Consider the following 15,650-nt stretch of genomic DNA (forward strand, 5'->3'; position numbering starts at 1 on the left):
AAGGGACTTGGTCGCGGCATTCGGGGGGTCAGCTGAGGTCTCTGCTTGGGTGGTAGATTAGTTGGTTTTGTTTTTTTTTTTTGTTTCTCAGGTGATCGGGAGAGATTTCTCACGGCGATAGATAGATGGATAGTTAGGTAGATAGATAGACGGTGAGGGTTACTGATTGTAGGGAGGAGGATGGAGGGATGGGGGATCTACGGCTGTTATACGGAGTTTTGTTGGAGGATTATGCTCCGCTCCGTGGTAAGACTGTAAGACTGACAAAAGGAGACGAGGACGGACAGACAGATAGACTTGACACGGTATGTGCTCGATCCCGATGCTCATATTAGGTGCAATAAGCAGAGCAGACAAAGTAAGTCCGATGGGAGGAATGCCGAGCCAACGTGCCTACTAGTACGTACTCCGTACATATGCATGGGGAGGGGCCCTAGTGTCTGCATACCTGGGCTGTAGGGGGGTCTAAAACAGGGCTGGTCAGATCTATCTAGTTATCTATCTATCTGAATGAGAAATCAAGTCATGTGTGCATTTGATTATTATGAAGATGAATAACTAACAATGACACAAGGACGCAAGAATAACACACCCAAGACTGAAGACCAAGCAAGCTCTTGGCCAAACGGATGGCCGCGGCTATTGCAGGCAAGGCATCCAGCCAGGCCGAGCCCTAGTCTGGTGGAATTTCCTTCCCACTTTCCACATCCAGACCCTGATGGGGCCACACCACGACTGGAAAATAAATTTTATATGCGCGTCCACCACAGGCAATGCTTCCTTCTAGAATAAGAATCCGGACTACTGCCCTAGCCTGCCCGCTGATTGACCAGCCGCGCCACCATCCACTTGCACACCCGGCCCTCAGTGCCAATCATTGCAGTGCGTAGCTTCATGCCGTCGAGGTTACTCCGTGGTGTCCCCGTTCATTTGCATCCCAGTGATCCCACACGGAGGACAGGCTCCCGTAGTCGGTTTCAATAATGCGATGGGAGAGGGGGGGGGGGAGTTTTTTTCTCTCGCGTAATCCCGACTGTCATGTTGGTGATGGCGCTATCACTCGCCAACCAGGGTTGCAGGCAGTGAGAGTGAGAGAGGGAGAGTGTGTTGTTGCGGGTTATTCTGTAGTTTCAGGTACGTACCTAAGTAAGTAGTGAGGACCCCTGAGTCAAGTAACTATACAGTCGCAGATATACACAGTAGGATGTGTCCTGATAGGAGATCCCTGGTCGCTGCAGGTTCCCCTCACCTGGGATGCACGATAGATTAACCTTGCGGTGCGTAGAGCGAGTCACCCGCCCTGAAGCTATCTGATCATGTCCCTGTCCAGGATGACGACTGGTCTGTGCGAAGTAGATAGACAGTGGAAGGGGATGCTGGAATGTGGTGAGCTGCAGGCGACCTCTCGGAGGCCGATCGTCGCAGGTGGTGGTGGGGAAACCCAGCGCGGCCAAGCCCAAACCAAACCAAACCAAACCAAACCAAGCCCAACCCAGTCAGCCACGGCGCCGATTTTCTGCTCGCTTCGTCAGACCATCTCATCTCATCTCATCTCATCCCATCCTGACTCTCTCTCTCCCTCTCTCTCTCCCCCCTTCTCCTCTCTCCCTCTTCGTCATCATCTCTCGTCTCTCCGATCGTTTCATCATCGCCCATCGCCAACAGCGCCTCTCCCGACCGCTGCTCCCCCCCCCGCAACCTCGTGCGCCGCGTTCCCAACAAAACCAGGGACGCGCTCAAGAAGACCTTGCCAGCCCCTCGAGGTCTTTCCTGCATCATCCCCTCCCTCGGCCCCCTGTATGGACTGCGGGAGTACTGGCACCGCTGCGGGCATCGACCCCAAAATCCTCGACAACTGGCAATCCGACGCCTTCCCCATCACCGCCTGGGAGCATCCCGCCTACGATCAACAACAGCCGCTGGACTGGGATGCGAGCCAGGACTCGAGCCAGAGCGATGAGATCGCCGATTTGAATACCCTCAACGGTCCCCTGTCGCGGGCCCAGTCGGTCGTCCCGCTGCAGGGACAGTCGAGCGACTATCGAGGGAGTGAGAGGTGTGTGTCTTGTTGTCCCCTCCCCCTCCCCGAAGCTTCCGGCTGATGCCCCTCCGTGTAGCAAACAAGGAACCAACTCCCCCGGCAAGTTCAGCCTCAACGATGGCCCTGTCGAGGGCACCGTCAGCGGCACCATCAGCCCCAGGACCCTGCCTTCTTCCGCCGACGATAACTTCCAGCTCGATGAGTCATGGCCGCCCTTCCAACTGTTCAACGCCATGGCCGCCGGCATCCCCATGGAGGCGCCCCTCATGTACCCGTACGCCAAGGAACAGGCCAACTCCAACACCGTCATCGTCGAGGATGCCGGAGAGTTGTCTCAGGGGCAGAGCTTCTCCGATGTCCCGTCGGAGCAGTTTCTTTCCTTCCAGAATATCCCCCAGGCTTTCCCCTTCTCGACCGCGGAGCCCTGGACCGCCCCTCCGCCGGTCACTGAGAACCTGCCGAACCAGCCCCCGATCTCGCTCGCCATGGGCCCGCAGTCCGCCAGCAAACGTCTCGGCCATATCCGCGACTACCACGGGTCGATGCGGTCACTGGATTCTCGCTGGCTGGACGGCCTCGAGTCCCAGCTACCCTCCAACATGACCTCTCCTGCCTCCTTGTCGATGCCTCAGGATGCGACCTTCTTCAAGGAGGAGGGCAAAGGCAACGAGGGCTTCCAGTACAAGTCCGAGAGCTCGTCGGTGTCGGGGGAGTTCCCCGGTGTCTACGACGCGTATTCCACTACGACCGATGAGGTCCCCGCATTTGCCGACCGACAACTGGACGACGAGGACCTGTGGAAGAACCCCCAGAAGGACACCTCTTCCGAAGCATCACAGCCCATCCAAAACGCCACGGCTTTCATGGTCAGCGAGGATCCGTCGGAGGCTTACTATGTTCCCGTCTCCAGGCCCAGGGCGTCCTCGTCCGCACAAAGAGGGCCGGCCCGGCCCCCAGCCCTCGCGCTACAGTCCGTGGCTACGGTGCGGAAGCGCAAGCAACGCAACTCCAGCATCAGCCTGGAACAGGCCTTGCCCAAGCCTTTACAGATCGTGCAGGAAGACGGCCAAGGCGGATCCATTGCGTCGGCGGACTTCATTTCTCCGCCCCGCGGCGCCCGCCGCAAGGGCCCGTTGTCGATGGTCGGCCGGGCAAACGCCGGGCTGCGGAGGAAGAACAAGGACACCTGTGTACAGTGTCGGCTGAACAAGCGAAAGGTTTGCATCCACGACTGTCTGCGTGTGATGGTGCTAACGGGATTAGTGCGACGGTAACGCGCCGTGCGATGCCTGCCGTCCTACGCTCCACGAACAGCCGTGTGCCCGCGCCTGCTTTGCGAATATCGTCGAGTACGGGACGTGCAATTATGTTTGTATGTTGACCCCTGGCTACCGTGTCATTCTCTTCTAACCCGTGCAGCTCAACGAGCGGTCAACCACCCCACCGTCGATGGTTCCAAGCGTGTCCGGATGGACATTCCTTTCGAGTTCGACCTGAACGACCTGATTTCGTTCCTGGGCGAGCGACAAGGTCGATTCAACATCCGTGCCCGACAGTCGTGGGGGTCACTCTACATCCTGGACCTGGGCGAGACCTACAAGTTCCTGCGGGGGCTAAGCGAGTACAACGGCAACTCGAAGTCGAACTTTCTCGAGTTCATCGATCGGCGTATAGTCGAGTCGAAGGACAAGTCCAAGAACTGGCTGACCTGCGTGAAGGACTGCGATCCGATGAATAATGTTTACGTACGTTGCTTACCTCCACCTCAGTTAAATATAGGATGAAAACTGACCAAGCAGACTCTACTTTCGCGATGGAACAACATGCCCAGCCGTGCGAGCTACAGCTTCGTCCCCCTGCAGGGCGGCCAAGAACGACCCATGGACATCAACAGCGCCGAGGACCGGCGCGAAATCCTTCTCGCGGCCCAGCTGTCGCGCATCATCTGCCGGATGCTCGAGGTCGAGGGCTTCCGCAAGCTGGAGCGGGACTTCTACAACATCAAGTGGAAGCAGATCTCGCAGGAGACACACGTGCGGTTCCTGGGCGAGCTCGGCCACATCCTGCTCACGCTGCGCTGGCGCGTCTCGTGGTGGCGGCGTCTCGGCGACGGCGGCCGCGAGCCCGACCCCAGCAAGCAGCACTACGTCGAGCGCGTCGACCTGCTCTGCCGCATCCTCTACGTCTACTACACCTGCGTGCTGGCCAAGCTGCCCTCGTGGTCGGCGGCCGAGGTCCCCAAGGGCATCTGGTCGACGTACGCGGACGCCGAGAATCCCGTCTGGGATGACTTTCCCTTCGACTCCAGCGACGAGGGCTTCCAGCAGTGGATCGATCGCGGGCAGGAACTGATCGAGCAGTCGGGCGCGCCGACCTGCGTGGCGAAGATTTAGCTGGTTGGACTGACTGGGCTGGAGCGGATGGCGGATTGGATTGCATGATTGAATTTGAGATACCCTTTGCAGCGACTTTTTTTTTCTTTTTTTCTTTTTTCCTTTTCAATTCTCCCCTATTGACTATCCGTGTGCGTGTGCTTGTGCATGTGATGAATGATGATTCTCCTGTTTGTTTTTCCTCTTGGATATATCGTGTCTAGAGCAGATGTGTGTGTGTGTGTGTGTGTATAGATGCCTTCTGATATATAGGTTCGTGATAGATATGGATTTCGGTTAGATTATCGCACTTTCTGAACCCTTCAACCCCCTCTGCCCTACAGGATTGAAGCACCGAATGTAGAAGATAGAGATAGATAAAGGGTATCGCACATTCATTAATCGTATCTATCACCCCCCCCTTCCCCTCAACTTGTAAAAAGACCTGTACAGACATACATAGTACACAGGTACTAGGTACCGAACAAAGAAAACAAACCATCATCCACCATCCATCCATCCATAGTATCCCCCCCCCCCCCCAAATTTCCTTATAACACCACCAATAACAATATTACTGGGGATAGATGGCTCATTTCTTCTGCTGCTGCGCCTTCTGCTTCTTCAACCCAGCCTCCGCCATCGCCTTCCGCTTATCCTTCTTCCCGCCCGCCAGAATCTCCAGGTGACCGGCGCGCTCGGCGAGGGTTTTTTCCGTCATTGCGGTGAGGCCGGAGGTGAGTTTCTACACACACACACAGAGAGAGAGATATTTATTGTTAGCGTGCGTTCTTTTGATTTGATTTGGTTTAATTGTTTATCGTGAATGGATGGGAATGGATGGATGAGGCCAAGGAAGGAAGGAGGTAATCAATTAATTAGTGAATTAATTACCTTAGTCAACTTCTTCTGCTTGATCAGGGTGGCTTTCTTGGGCGCGATTTGTCGGGGACCGGGGCGGGGGCCGAGGGCGTTGTTCCTGTTGGGTTTTAGAATGTGTTAGTGAGTGAGTGATGGGCTGGTTTTTTTTTTGTTTGTTTGAGGTGGATAGAGGTGGGTGGGATGGGTTCGGTTTTGTATCTCTCTCTCTCTTTCTATCTCTCTGTGTGTGTGTTTGGGGGGGGGGTTGGATATAATATAGTATAATATAATACATCCTTCCTCTTCCGCAACATGCTCCTCCACTCCATGGAGGGAGTGATATCAGGATGGATGGACAAACGTACCGCTTCGGGCCCGCGGTGGTGGACTTCTTCTTGAGGGATCCTTGGACCATGGTGAGATAGATATATTTGTCGGTGTATTAGGGTGAGTCACTGCCTGCAGCGATGATGGTGATGATGATGATGATGATGATGATAGATCTTCTTTTCGGTTGGGTAGTTGAGATGTTGGCTGTGGTGGTTGGTTGGACGGAGAAAAATTGCTTATCGCGGAGAGAGAGAAAGGCGGAGATGCCTATCGGTCACGTGGTAGTAGTAGTTACTAGTCGGTATTCCGTACGGTAGGTAAGTAGGTAGGTAGTACTAGGTATTTTTGACTTTCTTTTTTTTTTTTAATTTTTGTTACATTTCTTTGGGAAGGTTGGAGTTGGAGATGTATGAGGGTTTTCTTTTTGGGGTTATTTTGCTGTTTGAAGGGGGAAGAGAAGAGGCTGAGTAGTTACTCCGTACACCAGTAAGTAATGTTGGGGAGGGGGGGGGGTGTCCCTTTTCTTCTTACCCAATCTATCTAGGTAGATAGTTGTTATCTACTTTGCACCGTGCAGGGCAGGAATCAACGAAGGAATCACAAGGGACCAAGTCTAATTTGAAGGGCCCTTTTCCCTTGGCGTGTTGGTGGATGTGTCGGCTATCATTGACCGATTGACAGGGGCGGGGAGGAATTAGTTGAAACGTTAGTGGGAGGGGGATCTTCGTAGGGCCAACATCATCTCCATCCCTCCCACATACACTGACACTTACACTTCCATCAATCGACATGGTATCTATCTACAAGATGACAGACACTGATATAACAAGCAACACAGGTACAGACACAACACTTCATTGACTCAGCACAGGGTATTCAACTAACTAACTATCGAACTTACCACCATCCCCAAAGAAAGAAACCGCTGAAAACATCCTCATACTTCATTCTTGTACAAGATATAATACTGTCTGTCTACAGTCTGCTAAATACAACCCAGTCTAATCCAAGCACTGCATGCGTTGGCGTTTAGAAAGCCAGAACGGCAGCAACACCAACAGCCACAGCGCCGAAGCTGATGGCGTTGCGGTCGGCAGCACCGGTGTAGACGGGGGCCACGGACGAGCTGCTAGCAGCAGGGGTGCCGGAGGGGGTGCTGGACCCGGAGACAAGAGTGGAGGGCTTGATGACCGGGACGGAGGTGAAGGCGGGCTTGGTGGCCGCGGCGTGGGGGACGGTGACGGTCTCCTGGGGAGCAACAGCAGTAGTGGCGACGACGACCTTGGTGGTCTCAACGGTGGCGGCAGCGGTGGAGGTGGAGGTGGAGCTGGTGCTGGTGGCAGCAGCAGCGACGGACGAAGAAGAGGAGTAGTAGGGGTTGCTGATGCCGAACTGGTCGGAGTACTGGTACTGGCCGGTGCCGGCGACGACCAGCAGGAGACCGTAGTGGGTGGTGTCGGGCTCGAGGGAGGTGCTGGGGGTCCAGGTGTACGAGCCGGTGTTCTCGGTGCTGTCGACGATGGTCGACAGCACCTGCATGTTCGTGCTGGGTCCGCGCAGCAGCACCAGCGAGATGTCCCCGCTGGTGGTCGCGTTCCAGGTGATGTCGAAGGCCTCGCCCACCGGCACGATCTGGTTCAGGGCCGGGGTGTAGATCGCGTTGCCGGACGGGTCCTCGCTGTAGTCGGGGTGTAGTAGGCGGAGGCCACGGCCGCGAGGGCGGAGACGAGGGCGGTGGTGAGGAAACGCATTTTGATTGTTTCGTGTGGTGCGTGAGAAAGGGATTCGAGATGGGAGATCGAAGGGTTGGAAGGGTTGGAAGGGTTGGAAAGGTTGGTCTAAGGAGTGACTGAGTGGGATGGGTATGTAGTGCAAAGGAGTGACTACCGTGGGAAAAGAATGGCACGAAAGACAAGAGGTGGTCGGATCGTGGGAGGAGGAGGAGGAGGCAGGAGGGAGAAGGAGGAAGGGCGGCATTCAAGTATAAGACAGGATATTCAGACAAGGCCCATTCACAGCCCCCACCCCCTATGGAAGCCGAGGGAGGCAGCATAGTAGTAGGCTCCAGCACGCCGACTCTGCGGCTCATTTTGGCAGTGGGTCGGCGGCGGAAATGACGCCTCTGGAGGACGAGGGGATTTGATTGGAAACAGACGACAATCAACGTTCGCGACTACGGCTAGTGACTGGTTAGCCCCGAATGCCGGGCAAACCTTGAGGGCTGAGACGGAGGAATGCCACGACCGAGAAGGGAATCGGCGATGTTATCTCGGGGTTCAGACTAGTCTACGTGGTAGGTAGCAGGTAGCACTACATTAGTAGCACTGATTACACGACCCGTTTGGTTGTGACTTGCGCTTGGATCGCGGATGCTCGCGAGACATCCGCGAGGCGACTGAACCAGTCGGATCTGGGGATGCATATACGAGTAATTCAGGAACCAGGAACAGGAACCAGACAGAGTTCAGCGCTAAGGTGGCCAACAAAAGGAGAGACTGGGAGAGTCTACAGCCTACTGAGGGGTATTTTATGGAGACGGTGTAGAGTCAAGTGAGGGCTAGACTTCCTAGCAGGGGGGGGCTAACCGGCGCATCCACGGTTACGGTCTCAGTCTCTCAGCCTCTCAGCCAGAGACACAGCCATGGGACAGGTGAAACAACCATAACCTTATGTCAGAGTCAGACAGGCAAACAAACCCTTCTCCTCATTCTCTCTCCCCTCCCCATTCTTCCATCCTTACCTCCTTAACGACCAACTACTCTAACTGACAGACGCCCCAACGCCCAACCCACTGACACCTCCCAAGTGGTAATAGTAATAATAATAATAATAATAATAATAAATCTAATATCCGAGGACTCCATTTCGGCCCAATCTCTTTTCTTTATTACGCCCTGTGCCTAGAAATTATGCCAACAGTCGGCAAATTTCCTTGCGGACCCTCCCCGCGGAATCTGATTGGTGGGCCCGCCACCACGACGCCACGAGGCCGAAGCGGAGGGGGACGCGAGAGTTTAATTGGATACGTACTGTGACTGTTACTGTTCCTGTCACGGAGTACTTACTTACGCCGATGACCGAATATTGGGTGGGATGGTTGGATGGTTGGATGGGTGGGATAATCTCGTGTTACTACGGAGTACCTCCTACCTTACTGTCTTGTGTGGTTTTTTTTTCTTTTTTCTTACTCCACTCTTATGCAGTACAGTGAGTGGGTGGCAGTGTAAGTAGGTACAGGACAAGGAACAGATGATGATGTGCTCGGAGAATTATTTGAGTTTTTTTTTTTTTTTTTTCGGGACTGTTTATTTGGGTTTGTTTGTTGTTATACGGGGTACACAGGGACAGGGCATGTAACTACAGTATAACGGTCCTGCCCGCGCCCGCCGCTCTCCTTTTCCGAGTATGCCGATCAGTCATCAGGCACAGGCACAGGCAGGTCAAGGAGTTACACCCGCGCCCCTCCCTGCCTGCCCGCCCGCCTGCCCGCCTGCAGGACCTAAACACCTGGATACAGGACCTGCCCTGTGAGACCTCTTAACTATGTTAGACTCAAGTTACCCTGCTAGTGTAAACCCGTAAGATTACTATGAAACCCCGCAGGGATAACTGTTCGCAACTTACTGCCAACAAGGAAGCAGTAATAAGCAGATCACCACCCTGGATGAAATCATCATCATCCTGACAACGCAGGATTATTGGTATCCCTGTCCCTGTCCCTGTCCCTGTCCCTGTCCCTGTCCCTCCCTGTCTTGTACCCCAGAGATGACTCCAACCCTGCCGTGCCTGTCTGACCCTGACTACTGACCGGGTACTACAGGTGGGGACGGGGATCCAACAATGTGATGTGCCTGGCATGCCTCTGAGCTCATTCATGCTGTGCACCGTATCTACTTACTCCCTGCAACTGCAGGTCTTTCTATCTACTTACTAGTACACTTTCTAGGGAAGATGATCCGTCACACATGCTAACTACTTACATAGTGTAGTAATATCTACATACATACATACATACATACTATACTCCGTATGCACGCACGCATGCTTGAGGTGCTAAGCTTCGATATCCAAGGCACAGCAGGTAAAGCATACATAGCATGTCAAACTTAACGGAGTAAGTATGCCTCCATCCATCTGTCCATCCACCCAAATCAAGAACTACCTAGAAATATTTTTTTTTTTAAAAAAAAAAATAAAATAGAATAAAAATAAAAATAAAAGTTGAATATTTTAAGTTTAGGTACTTACTCCTCATGACCACTTCCTACTCACTCACTCACTTACTCACGCACTGCCTAAGATAGTAAGTAGTACTCAACGTACCGCCCACCGTGGAATTTTCCTGTGGTGGGTGTGGTGGGTGGATGGCCGGCCGAGGTCAGCGAGGCAAGAGAGGCGAGGCGAGGCGAGGCGAAATGTCTCGGACGTCCTCCCTTCCTCCAATCCAATCCAATCCAATCCATCCCTCGCTCGCTCGCTGGCTGGCTGGCTGACCGGCTGACCAACCTGCAGTAGTTAACTATCTAGCAGAACCCATCCAATGTGGGTGGGTGGATTGGAATAATACTAGACAGACAAAAGACAAAAGGCAAAAGATAAAAAGACACCTTAGTGTCGCTTCCGCCAAGACAGCCAGCCAGTCGTGAAATTGAGTTAACTATCTACTTGTGGACTTACTGTGGACTGAACTCATCCAATAATGCGTCCATGTCTCAGTCTCTCCGAAAGCTTCCTGTCCTGACCTTTGCATCGCATCGCATCTATTTACAGAAACGACACACAGCATAAGTACCATGTACCACGGTGGAGGGGATGGGATGTATCTCAACCTAACTTAATTAATCAGGCTCGGTTATTATTCTAGCTAGATAGATACTCAGTCAGACAGAGACACCTCCAATCTACTTCGGACATACACCAGGTAAGAATAGCAGAAGCAACAACAACAACAGCAACCAGGAAATGTAATTGGTATCAATTAAGCGCTCTCGTATCGCCACTCCTCGGCCCCAGACCCAGACCCTGTTGGACCCTGCAGCCGCAGCGAAGTGGATAACAAAGTAAAAAAAAAACCCAACCCCCCCCCCCCGACTCAGGGTCTCCGACTAGTTCCTTACGCTCCTCGCCATAAAACTCCCAATGCGAATATCTCTCTATCGGCTGGACTCGCCACGCCATGCCAGAAGTCTGATTCGTCTATCGGGGTCCAAGCATCCACTCGACTGACTCTATAGTACTCAGGAGCAAGTACCCACTCTACCACGGACCAACGCACGCCGTAGATGCTACCTATGCTAGCCATGTGCGCAGCACCTGGCCATTCAGCAGTCTGAGGGAGTCTGGTCTATTCCACCCAGGTGATGGTCTTGGTCTGCAGCCACTCGTCGTACCCGGAGGGCCCTCCGAACCGGCCGTATCCGCTGCTCTTCCAGCCACCGTGTGGCAGCACAGGCTCGTCGTGCACGGTGAGAGAGTTGATATGCACGGCCCTGGAAAGAGGTCTGGTGTCAGCAGGTGAATGGGATAGAATGTAGGGACCTGGTAGGCAGAAAGAAAGTGAGAGAGCAACTCACCCGGCTTCGATCTGTTGCGCGACTCGCAGGCCGCGGAACAGATTGCCTGTGAAGACAGCCGAGGTCAGGCCGTATTCGGTGTCGTTGGCCAGCGCCACGGCGTCTTCCTCGCTGTCCACCACCATGAGCGACACGGTAGGTCCAAAGGACTCGATCGAGTACATGTCCATGTTCTTGGCGACGTCGCCCACCACCAGCGGCCGCATGCTGCAGTTGTGCTGCTCCATGGCGGTCCTCTCGCCGTACACCAGGTTCGCGCCCTTGGCCAGCGCGTCCTCTACGAGCTCCTTGTTCTTCTTAACCGCGGCCGAGGCCACCAGCACCAGGGGCGGGCCGTGCTTGCCAAACACCTTCTCTGTCGCCTCGGTGAGCTGCTGCTTGAATCGGTCGGCGATGGACCGCTGCACGATGATGCGCTCCGTCGACATGCAGATTTGCCCGGACTGGTTCGAGTCATATCAGCTAACTGGCTAGTGAATGGGGGTTGGCAACGGGGTATGTCCTACATGCATAAACGCTCCCAGTGCACAGCCCATCGCGGCCTTCTCTACATTGGCGTCGTCCAGGACGATCGCCGACGCCTTGCCCCCTAGCTCGAGGAGCACCGGCTTGACATGTTTGCCGGCCGTGGAGGCAACGATGGATCCCACGGTCGTGCTGCCAGTGAAGTTGATCTTGCGCACCGCGGGGTGCGCAATGAGAGCGGTCGTGACGGCCGCGGCGTCGGACGTTTTGTGGAAGAGAATGTTGACACATCCCGCAGGAAGACCAGCTTCGCGGAAGACGTCTCCGATGGCCCAGAAGCACTTGGGCGCCAGCTCCGAGCCCTTGAGGATCGTCGTGTTGCCCGCCGCCAGGGGCAGTGCGACTGCGCGCGTTCCGAGGATGTAAGGGGCGTTCCTAGGAGCAAGGACTAGTTAGTGACTGTCATGCTTAAGGCTGCCCTGGCTAGGGTCTGGGATTGGGTGGAGGGACGTACCAGGGAGCGATTCCCAGCACCACCCCGTATGGCTGCTTGACCACGATGGCGCACTCCCCGTTCTCCGAGACCGCAGGGACAGAGCCCTCGATGGAGGGGATCCGAGCCGCAAAGTCCTTCAAGAACCCGACGCCCAGCATGAAGGTCTTCTCGACAAACATGCGACCCGCGCCCGTCTCCTCCATCTGGTATCGGATCAATTCCTCCTTCCGGCTCAGCATGATGTCCGCCGCCCGTATCAGGATGTCTCTGCGACCGTAAGGCTTCGTCTTGCTCCAGCCGGGGAAGGCGGCCTTCGCGGCGGCGACGGCGCGGTTGGCATGGTCGACGGTGGCGCCAGCGCAACGGTCAATGACTTCGCCGGTGGTGGGGCTGGTGACGTCGAAGATGGTGTCTGTCACGACGGACTCGTTGTTGATGATCAGCGGGATGACCGCGTGATTGCCATTGGGGTTCTTCGCGATCATGGTGTCTTGGGGGGGAGGGGGTTGGTGTAGAGGTGGCGTCGAGGGGAGAAAAGAAGGACAGTGACAGACAGACGGCAGACGACAGACAGACAGACAGACAGACAGACAGACAGAAGAGTTTAAGTGGAACCGGCGATCAGCAGCGCGAAAGAAAGAAAGGGAGGGACAGGGTGGAGGCGCGATGATGAGCAGCGCAAGACCCAATTATCTCCCTGGTGGGAGTTCCGTCGCAGACTGTCTTGCCTGCGTCTGCAGCCACCGAAGTGAGGGGGGAGGCAGAACATCGGGAACTTCCCCGAGTTGATGGAGCCGATTGTCAGTTTTATTGCCGTCCCGACGCATGGGACGCATCAGAACCACCCGCGGTGGACTGTATCATTGGCAGCCCGTGTGCGCGGTACCTGGGACGGTGACAATGGCATCATGACTCGGTTGGGGAGTCGGTTGTTGGGTGGGGGGACACATCCCGAGGCTGGCCTCCTTGAGGCCCTTGGTCGTACAGGATTTAAATTGATCTCAGGACCAGGCAATAATAACGAGATGCATTAGCCAGTCCAAGTCTGGCACGGTCTCAGCCAGGCTCCAGCCTGCCAGGGCCCAAGTCCTTCCTCCTCCTCCTCCTTTCCTCCTTTTCTGCAGTCTTGCACCCCCCCCCTCCTCCTCCTCTCCCTCCCCACCGGAGATAAGGTTGACGGTTGAAACGTTCAGCCTCCAGCCAGTCAGCGACCGTTTCACGCCCGCCTCCTTCACCTAGGTACTTTGTACAGTGTAACCCGCAGGTTTCCAGTTCCTCTGGATTGGACCACTTTGACACTCAATGAGTCCATTTCCCCCCCCCTCCCCCTCCCCTCCCCCTCCCGTCCCCCACTCCCTCCCGCTGTGTTGGAGGCAATTACGTAGCTCAAATTCAACGATTCCCGCACAATCTCCCCGGGCCTACCTTGCCTTTGCCGTGCAGCAACGCCGCAAACATTTGGATTTGGACCGTCCCAGAGAAGCCGGTGGGGCGGGGTCTCAATCTGGGTCCAATGATCGTCGTCTCTGCCTCCCTAGTTGTGCCAGGCGTACGGTTCCATTGGCTGCAGCCGACTGTGGCGCTCCATACCCGGCAGATGCGTTGGTTGGATGCCTGGCTTTGCTGACCAATCGAGGAGTCAGCGATAACTAACTACAGTATCATCTGCGCGCTGCGCTGCACTGATGCAGGTATCTACCTACATGTACCTAGTACATTCTACTCCGTACAGAATGCAGGATGGGTGGGATGAGATCTGGGGATGTGGAGGGGTAAGATTACTGAGGTGAGACAAGGCAAGGTGAGGCAAGGCAAGGCAAGGCAAGGTACAGTCACTACAAAACATTACACCAACACCAAACAGCGAAGACAAGAAGTGATTGATGTCAATAGTTGAATATGGATATCTTGATTACCGCTTTGTGAGCCCCCAACACCGTCCATGCCATACCCGCGAAGGACGTCGTCGACAATAAGAAAAAGACAAAAAAAAAGAAAAAGAAAAAGAAAGACGATACCCTGGACGCCCGCTATGCTCTTTATACGTACCCGATCGATGACCATAACCATCCGTGAACGTTCTAGTATATACCCATCAGAGCCGAATTTTCACCTGCCAGACCCACACACACACACACAGACTGACCACAGACGGACGAGATTATTTCCCCCCGGCCCAGATCTTCGTCTCCGACGCCGGCTTCGCCAGATCAGCAAACGGGCACGCGGAAGTGGTCGTCGGGGGCACCGCCGCACTACTGTGGCTATGGATACTGGAGCGATCGTCATCGCTCGAGCTGCCGGACCCGCCGCTGCTGTCGCCCAGGATCTTCTTCTCGCCCAGATACCCCTCCTTGAGTTCGTCGACGTTGATCTCGGACATCTCGTCGGCGTATTCCTCGCCGTCGCGGATGCGCCACTTCGCAAACAGGTCGTTCTGGATCCAGATGATCTTGCTGATGGCACGCACGAGGGCCGTCTTGCGCGGCAGCGACAGGTGCGGGTGCGACATCAGCGCCTCCGTGAAGATGTCTTGGATGAAACCCAGGCAGGCGCCGATGTGGATGTATTCGATGTTGAGGCTGTAGAGGCGTTCTTGAGCGGTGTGCATCATTCTGTTATTCTTTATGTTAGTATTATTATTATTATTTTTTTATTTTATTTTATTGATGATTGAATACCCCACAAACACCCACAACCATCAACAGTATCCAGTGTGAAAGAGCGAATGGAAGAAGGGGAGAGAATACATACCCAACCTTATTCAAATAGCGCCAAAACTCCATCTGCGACGGATCCGAGCACAACTTGATCAGGTACCACCGCAGGAACATCTTCCGGCGCTGGATCTGCGGGCTGTCCTCGGAGAAGAACTCCTCGACGGGGGTCTCGTCGGCCGTGTCGCGCGTGTGGAACGCCCGCGCCGTGATGTCGCTGTCCAGCAGTTTCTTGTATACGATGTTGACGACCGCGGGGATCAGCGCCTTGATGTATTTGCTGCCGGCGACGAGGGCTTCGACGTCTCCTATTCGATTGTATTTTGGTTAGTTTTTGTTTTTTTTTTTTTTTATTCATGTGGTGATGGGTTGGGGATGCGTGGTTGGGATTGGCCCATTTGGGGTTTGGGGCTTGGGTTTGAGTTTGGGTTGGAAATTGCCCGTCTGGGGGATGGCAGGCAGACATGGGGATTGGGGGAATTGGTGGGGGGGGGGGGGGTTGTACCTGAGTTGAAGTCCAGAAAGTCCCGCAGGTATTCAATCCGCGCTTCGAGCCGGGTGTATAGGGCTTTCCGCTCGACATGTTTCATCGGTCGATTGGTTTCGAAATTATAGTCCATTTTGAATGATTTTTAGGAGTGGTGGTGTGGATGTATGGGTGGGTAGTAGTAGTAGTAGTCAGTTCTCACGAACGGCGGGGTTGAAGATTCGAAAGCTGGAGCCTGGAATGACGAGGCGAGGCGAGCGAGCGAGGGAGGGAGGGATGGAAGATCGAAGGATTGGGGAAGGGATTAG

General features: G+C 54.7%; 5 protein-coding genes across 5 annotated transcripts; 1 reads left to right on the forward strand and 4 right to left on the reverse strand.

The window, feature by feature from the left end:
* Positions 1 to 1,579: 1,579 nt before the first annotated feature.
* Positions 1,580 to 4,737, forward strand: BO70DRAFT_364892 (uncharacterized protein). The gene is made up of 5 exons (XM_025543926.1): positions 1,580 to 2,056; positions 2,118 to 3,258; positions 3,305 to 3,413; positions 3,461 to 3,786; positions 3,841 to 4,737. The coding sequence occupies exons 1-5, from the start codon at positions 1,800 to 1,802 to the stop codon at positions 4,432 to 4,434; spliced, it is 2,427 nt and encodes an 808-aa protein (XP_025396469.1). The 5' UTR covers positions 1,580 to 1,799; the 3' UTR covers positions 4,435 to 4,737.
* A 216-nt stretch (positions 4,738 to 4,953) lies between these two features.
* BO70DRAFT_364893 (DUF2462 domain-containing protein) lies at positions 4,954 to 5,814 on the reverse strand. Its single transcript, XM_025543927.1, has 3 exons — positions 5,640 to 5,814; positions 5,308 to 5,392; positions 4,954 to 5,158 (listed from the first exon to the last, which is right to left on the reverse strand). Exons 1-3 carry the CDS (start codon positions 5,687 to 5,689, stop codon positions 5,006 to 5,008), a joined length of 288 nt encoding a protein of 95 aa, XP_025396470.1. The 5' UTR covers positions 5,690 to 5,814; the 3' UTR covers positions 4,954 to 5,005.
* An 819-nt stretch (positions 5,815 to 6,633) lies between these two features.
* On the reverse strand, positions 6,634 to 7,355 carry BO70DRAFT_373439 (GPI anchored serine-threonine rich protein; the record flags this gene model as incomplete). The annotated part of the gene is made up of 2 exons (XM_025544913.1): positions 6,634 to 7,278; positions 7,314 to 7,355. The coding sequence occupies 2 exons, from the start codon at positions 7,353 to 7,355 to the stop codon at positions 6,634 to 6,636; spliced, it is 687 nt and encodes a 228-aa protein (XP_025396471.1).
* Positions 7,356 to 10,865: 3,510 nt separating this feature from the next.
* Positions 10,866 to 12,774, reverse strand: BO70DRAFT_117235 (aldehyde dehydrogenase). Its single transcript, XM_025537924.1, has 4 exons — positions 12,157 to 12,774; positions 11,684 to 12,077; positions 11,178 to 11,620; positions 10,866 to 11,093 (listed from the first exon to the last, which is right to left on the reverse strand). The coding sequence occupies exons 1-4, from the start codon at positions 12,621 to 12,623 to the stop codon at positions 10,949 to 10,951; spliced, it is 1,449 nt and encodes a 482-aa protein (XP_025396472.1). The 5' UTR covers positions 12,624 to 12,774; the 3' UTR covers positions 10,866 to 10,948.
* Positions 12,775 to 14,299: 1,525 nt separating this feature from the next.
* On the reverse strand, positions 14,300 to 15,475 carry BO70DRAFT_298025 (protoglobin family protein; the record flags this gene model as incomplete). The annotated part of the gene is made up of 3 exons (XM_025539590.1): positions 14,300 to 14,753; positions 14,893 to 15,163; positions 15,361 to 15,475. 3 exons carry the CDS (start codon positions 15,473 to 15,475, stop codon positions 14,300 to 14,302), a joined length of 840 nt encoding a protein of 279 aa, XP_025396473.1.
* Between the last annotated feature and the right edge of the window lie 175 nt (positions 15,476 to 15,650).

The sequence above is a fragment of the Aspergillus heteromorphus genome (assembly GCF_003184545.1).
Source record: "Aspergillus heteromorphus CBS 117.55 chromosome Unknown BO70scaffold_26, whole genome shotgun sequence".
Classification (NCBI taxonomy): domain Eukaryota; kingdom Fungi; phylum Ascomycota; class Eurotiomycetes; order Eurotiales; family Aspergillaceae; genus Aspergillus; species Aspergillus heteromorphus.

Coding starts and splice junctions, on each gene's coding strand:
- BO70DRAFT_364892 (XM_025543926.1), top strand. CDS start 1,800: ATGGACTGCGGGAGTACTGGCACCGCTGCGGGCATCGACCCCAAAATC. Junction 2,057..2,117: donor GACTATCGAGGGAGTGAGAG/GTGTGTGTCTTG, acceptor CCCTCCGTGTAG/CAAACAAGGAACCAACTCCC. Junction 3,414..3,460: donor CGGGACGTGCAATTATGTTT/GTATGTTGACCC, acceptor TAACCCGTGCAG/CTCAACGAGCGGTCAACCAC.
- BO70DRAFT_364893 (XM_025543927.1), bottom strand. CDS start 5,689: ATGGTCCAAGGATCCCTCAAGAAGAAGTCCACCACCGCGGGCCCGAAG. Junction 5,393..5,639: donor ACCACCGCGGGCCCGAAGCG/GTACGTTTGTCC, acceptor AAAACCCAACAG/GAACAACGCCCTCGGCCCCC. Junction 5,159..5,307: donor AGCAGAAGAAGTTGACTAAG/GTAATTAATTCA, acceptor GTGTGTGTGTAG/AAACTCACCTCCGGCCTCAC.
- BO70DRAFT_117235 (XM_025537924.1), bottom strand. CDS start 12,623: ATGATCGCGAAGAACCCCAATGGCAATCACGCGGTCATCCCGCTGATC. Junction 12,078..12,156: donor GTGCTGGGAATCGCTCCCTG/GTACGTCCCTCC, acceptor CCTTGCTCCTAG/GAACGCCCCTTACATCCTCG. Junction 11,621..11,683: donor CACTGGGAGCGTTTATGCAT/GTAGGACATACC, acceptor GACTCGAACCAG/TCCGGGCAAATCTGCATGTC.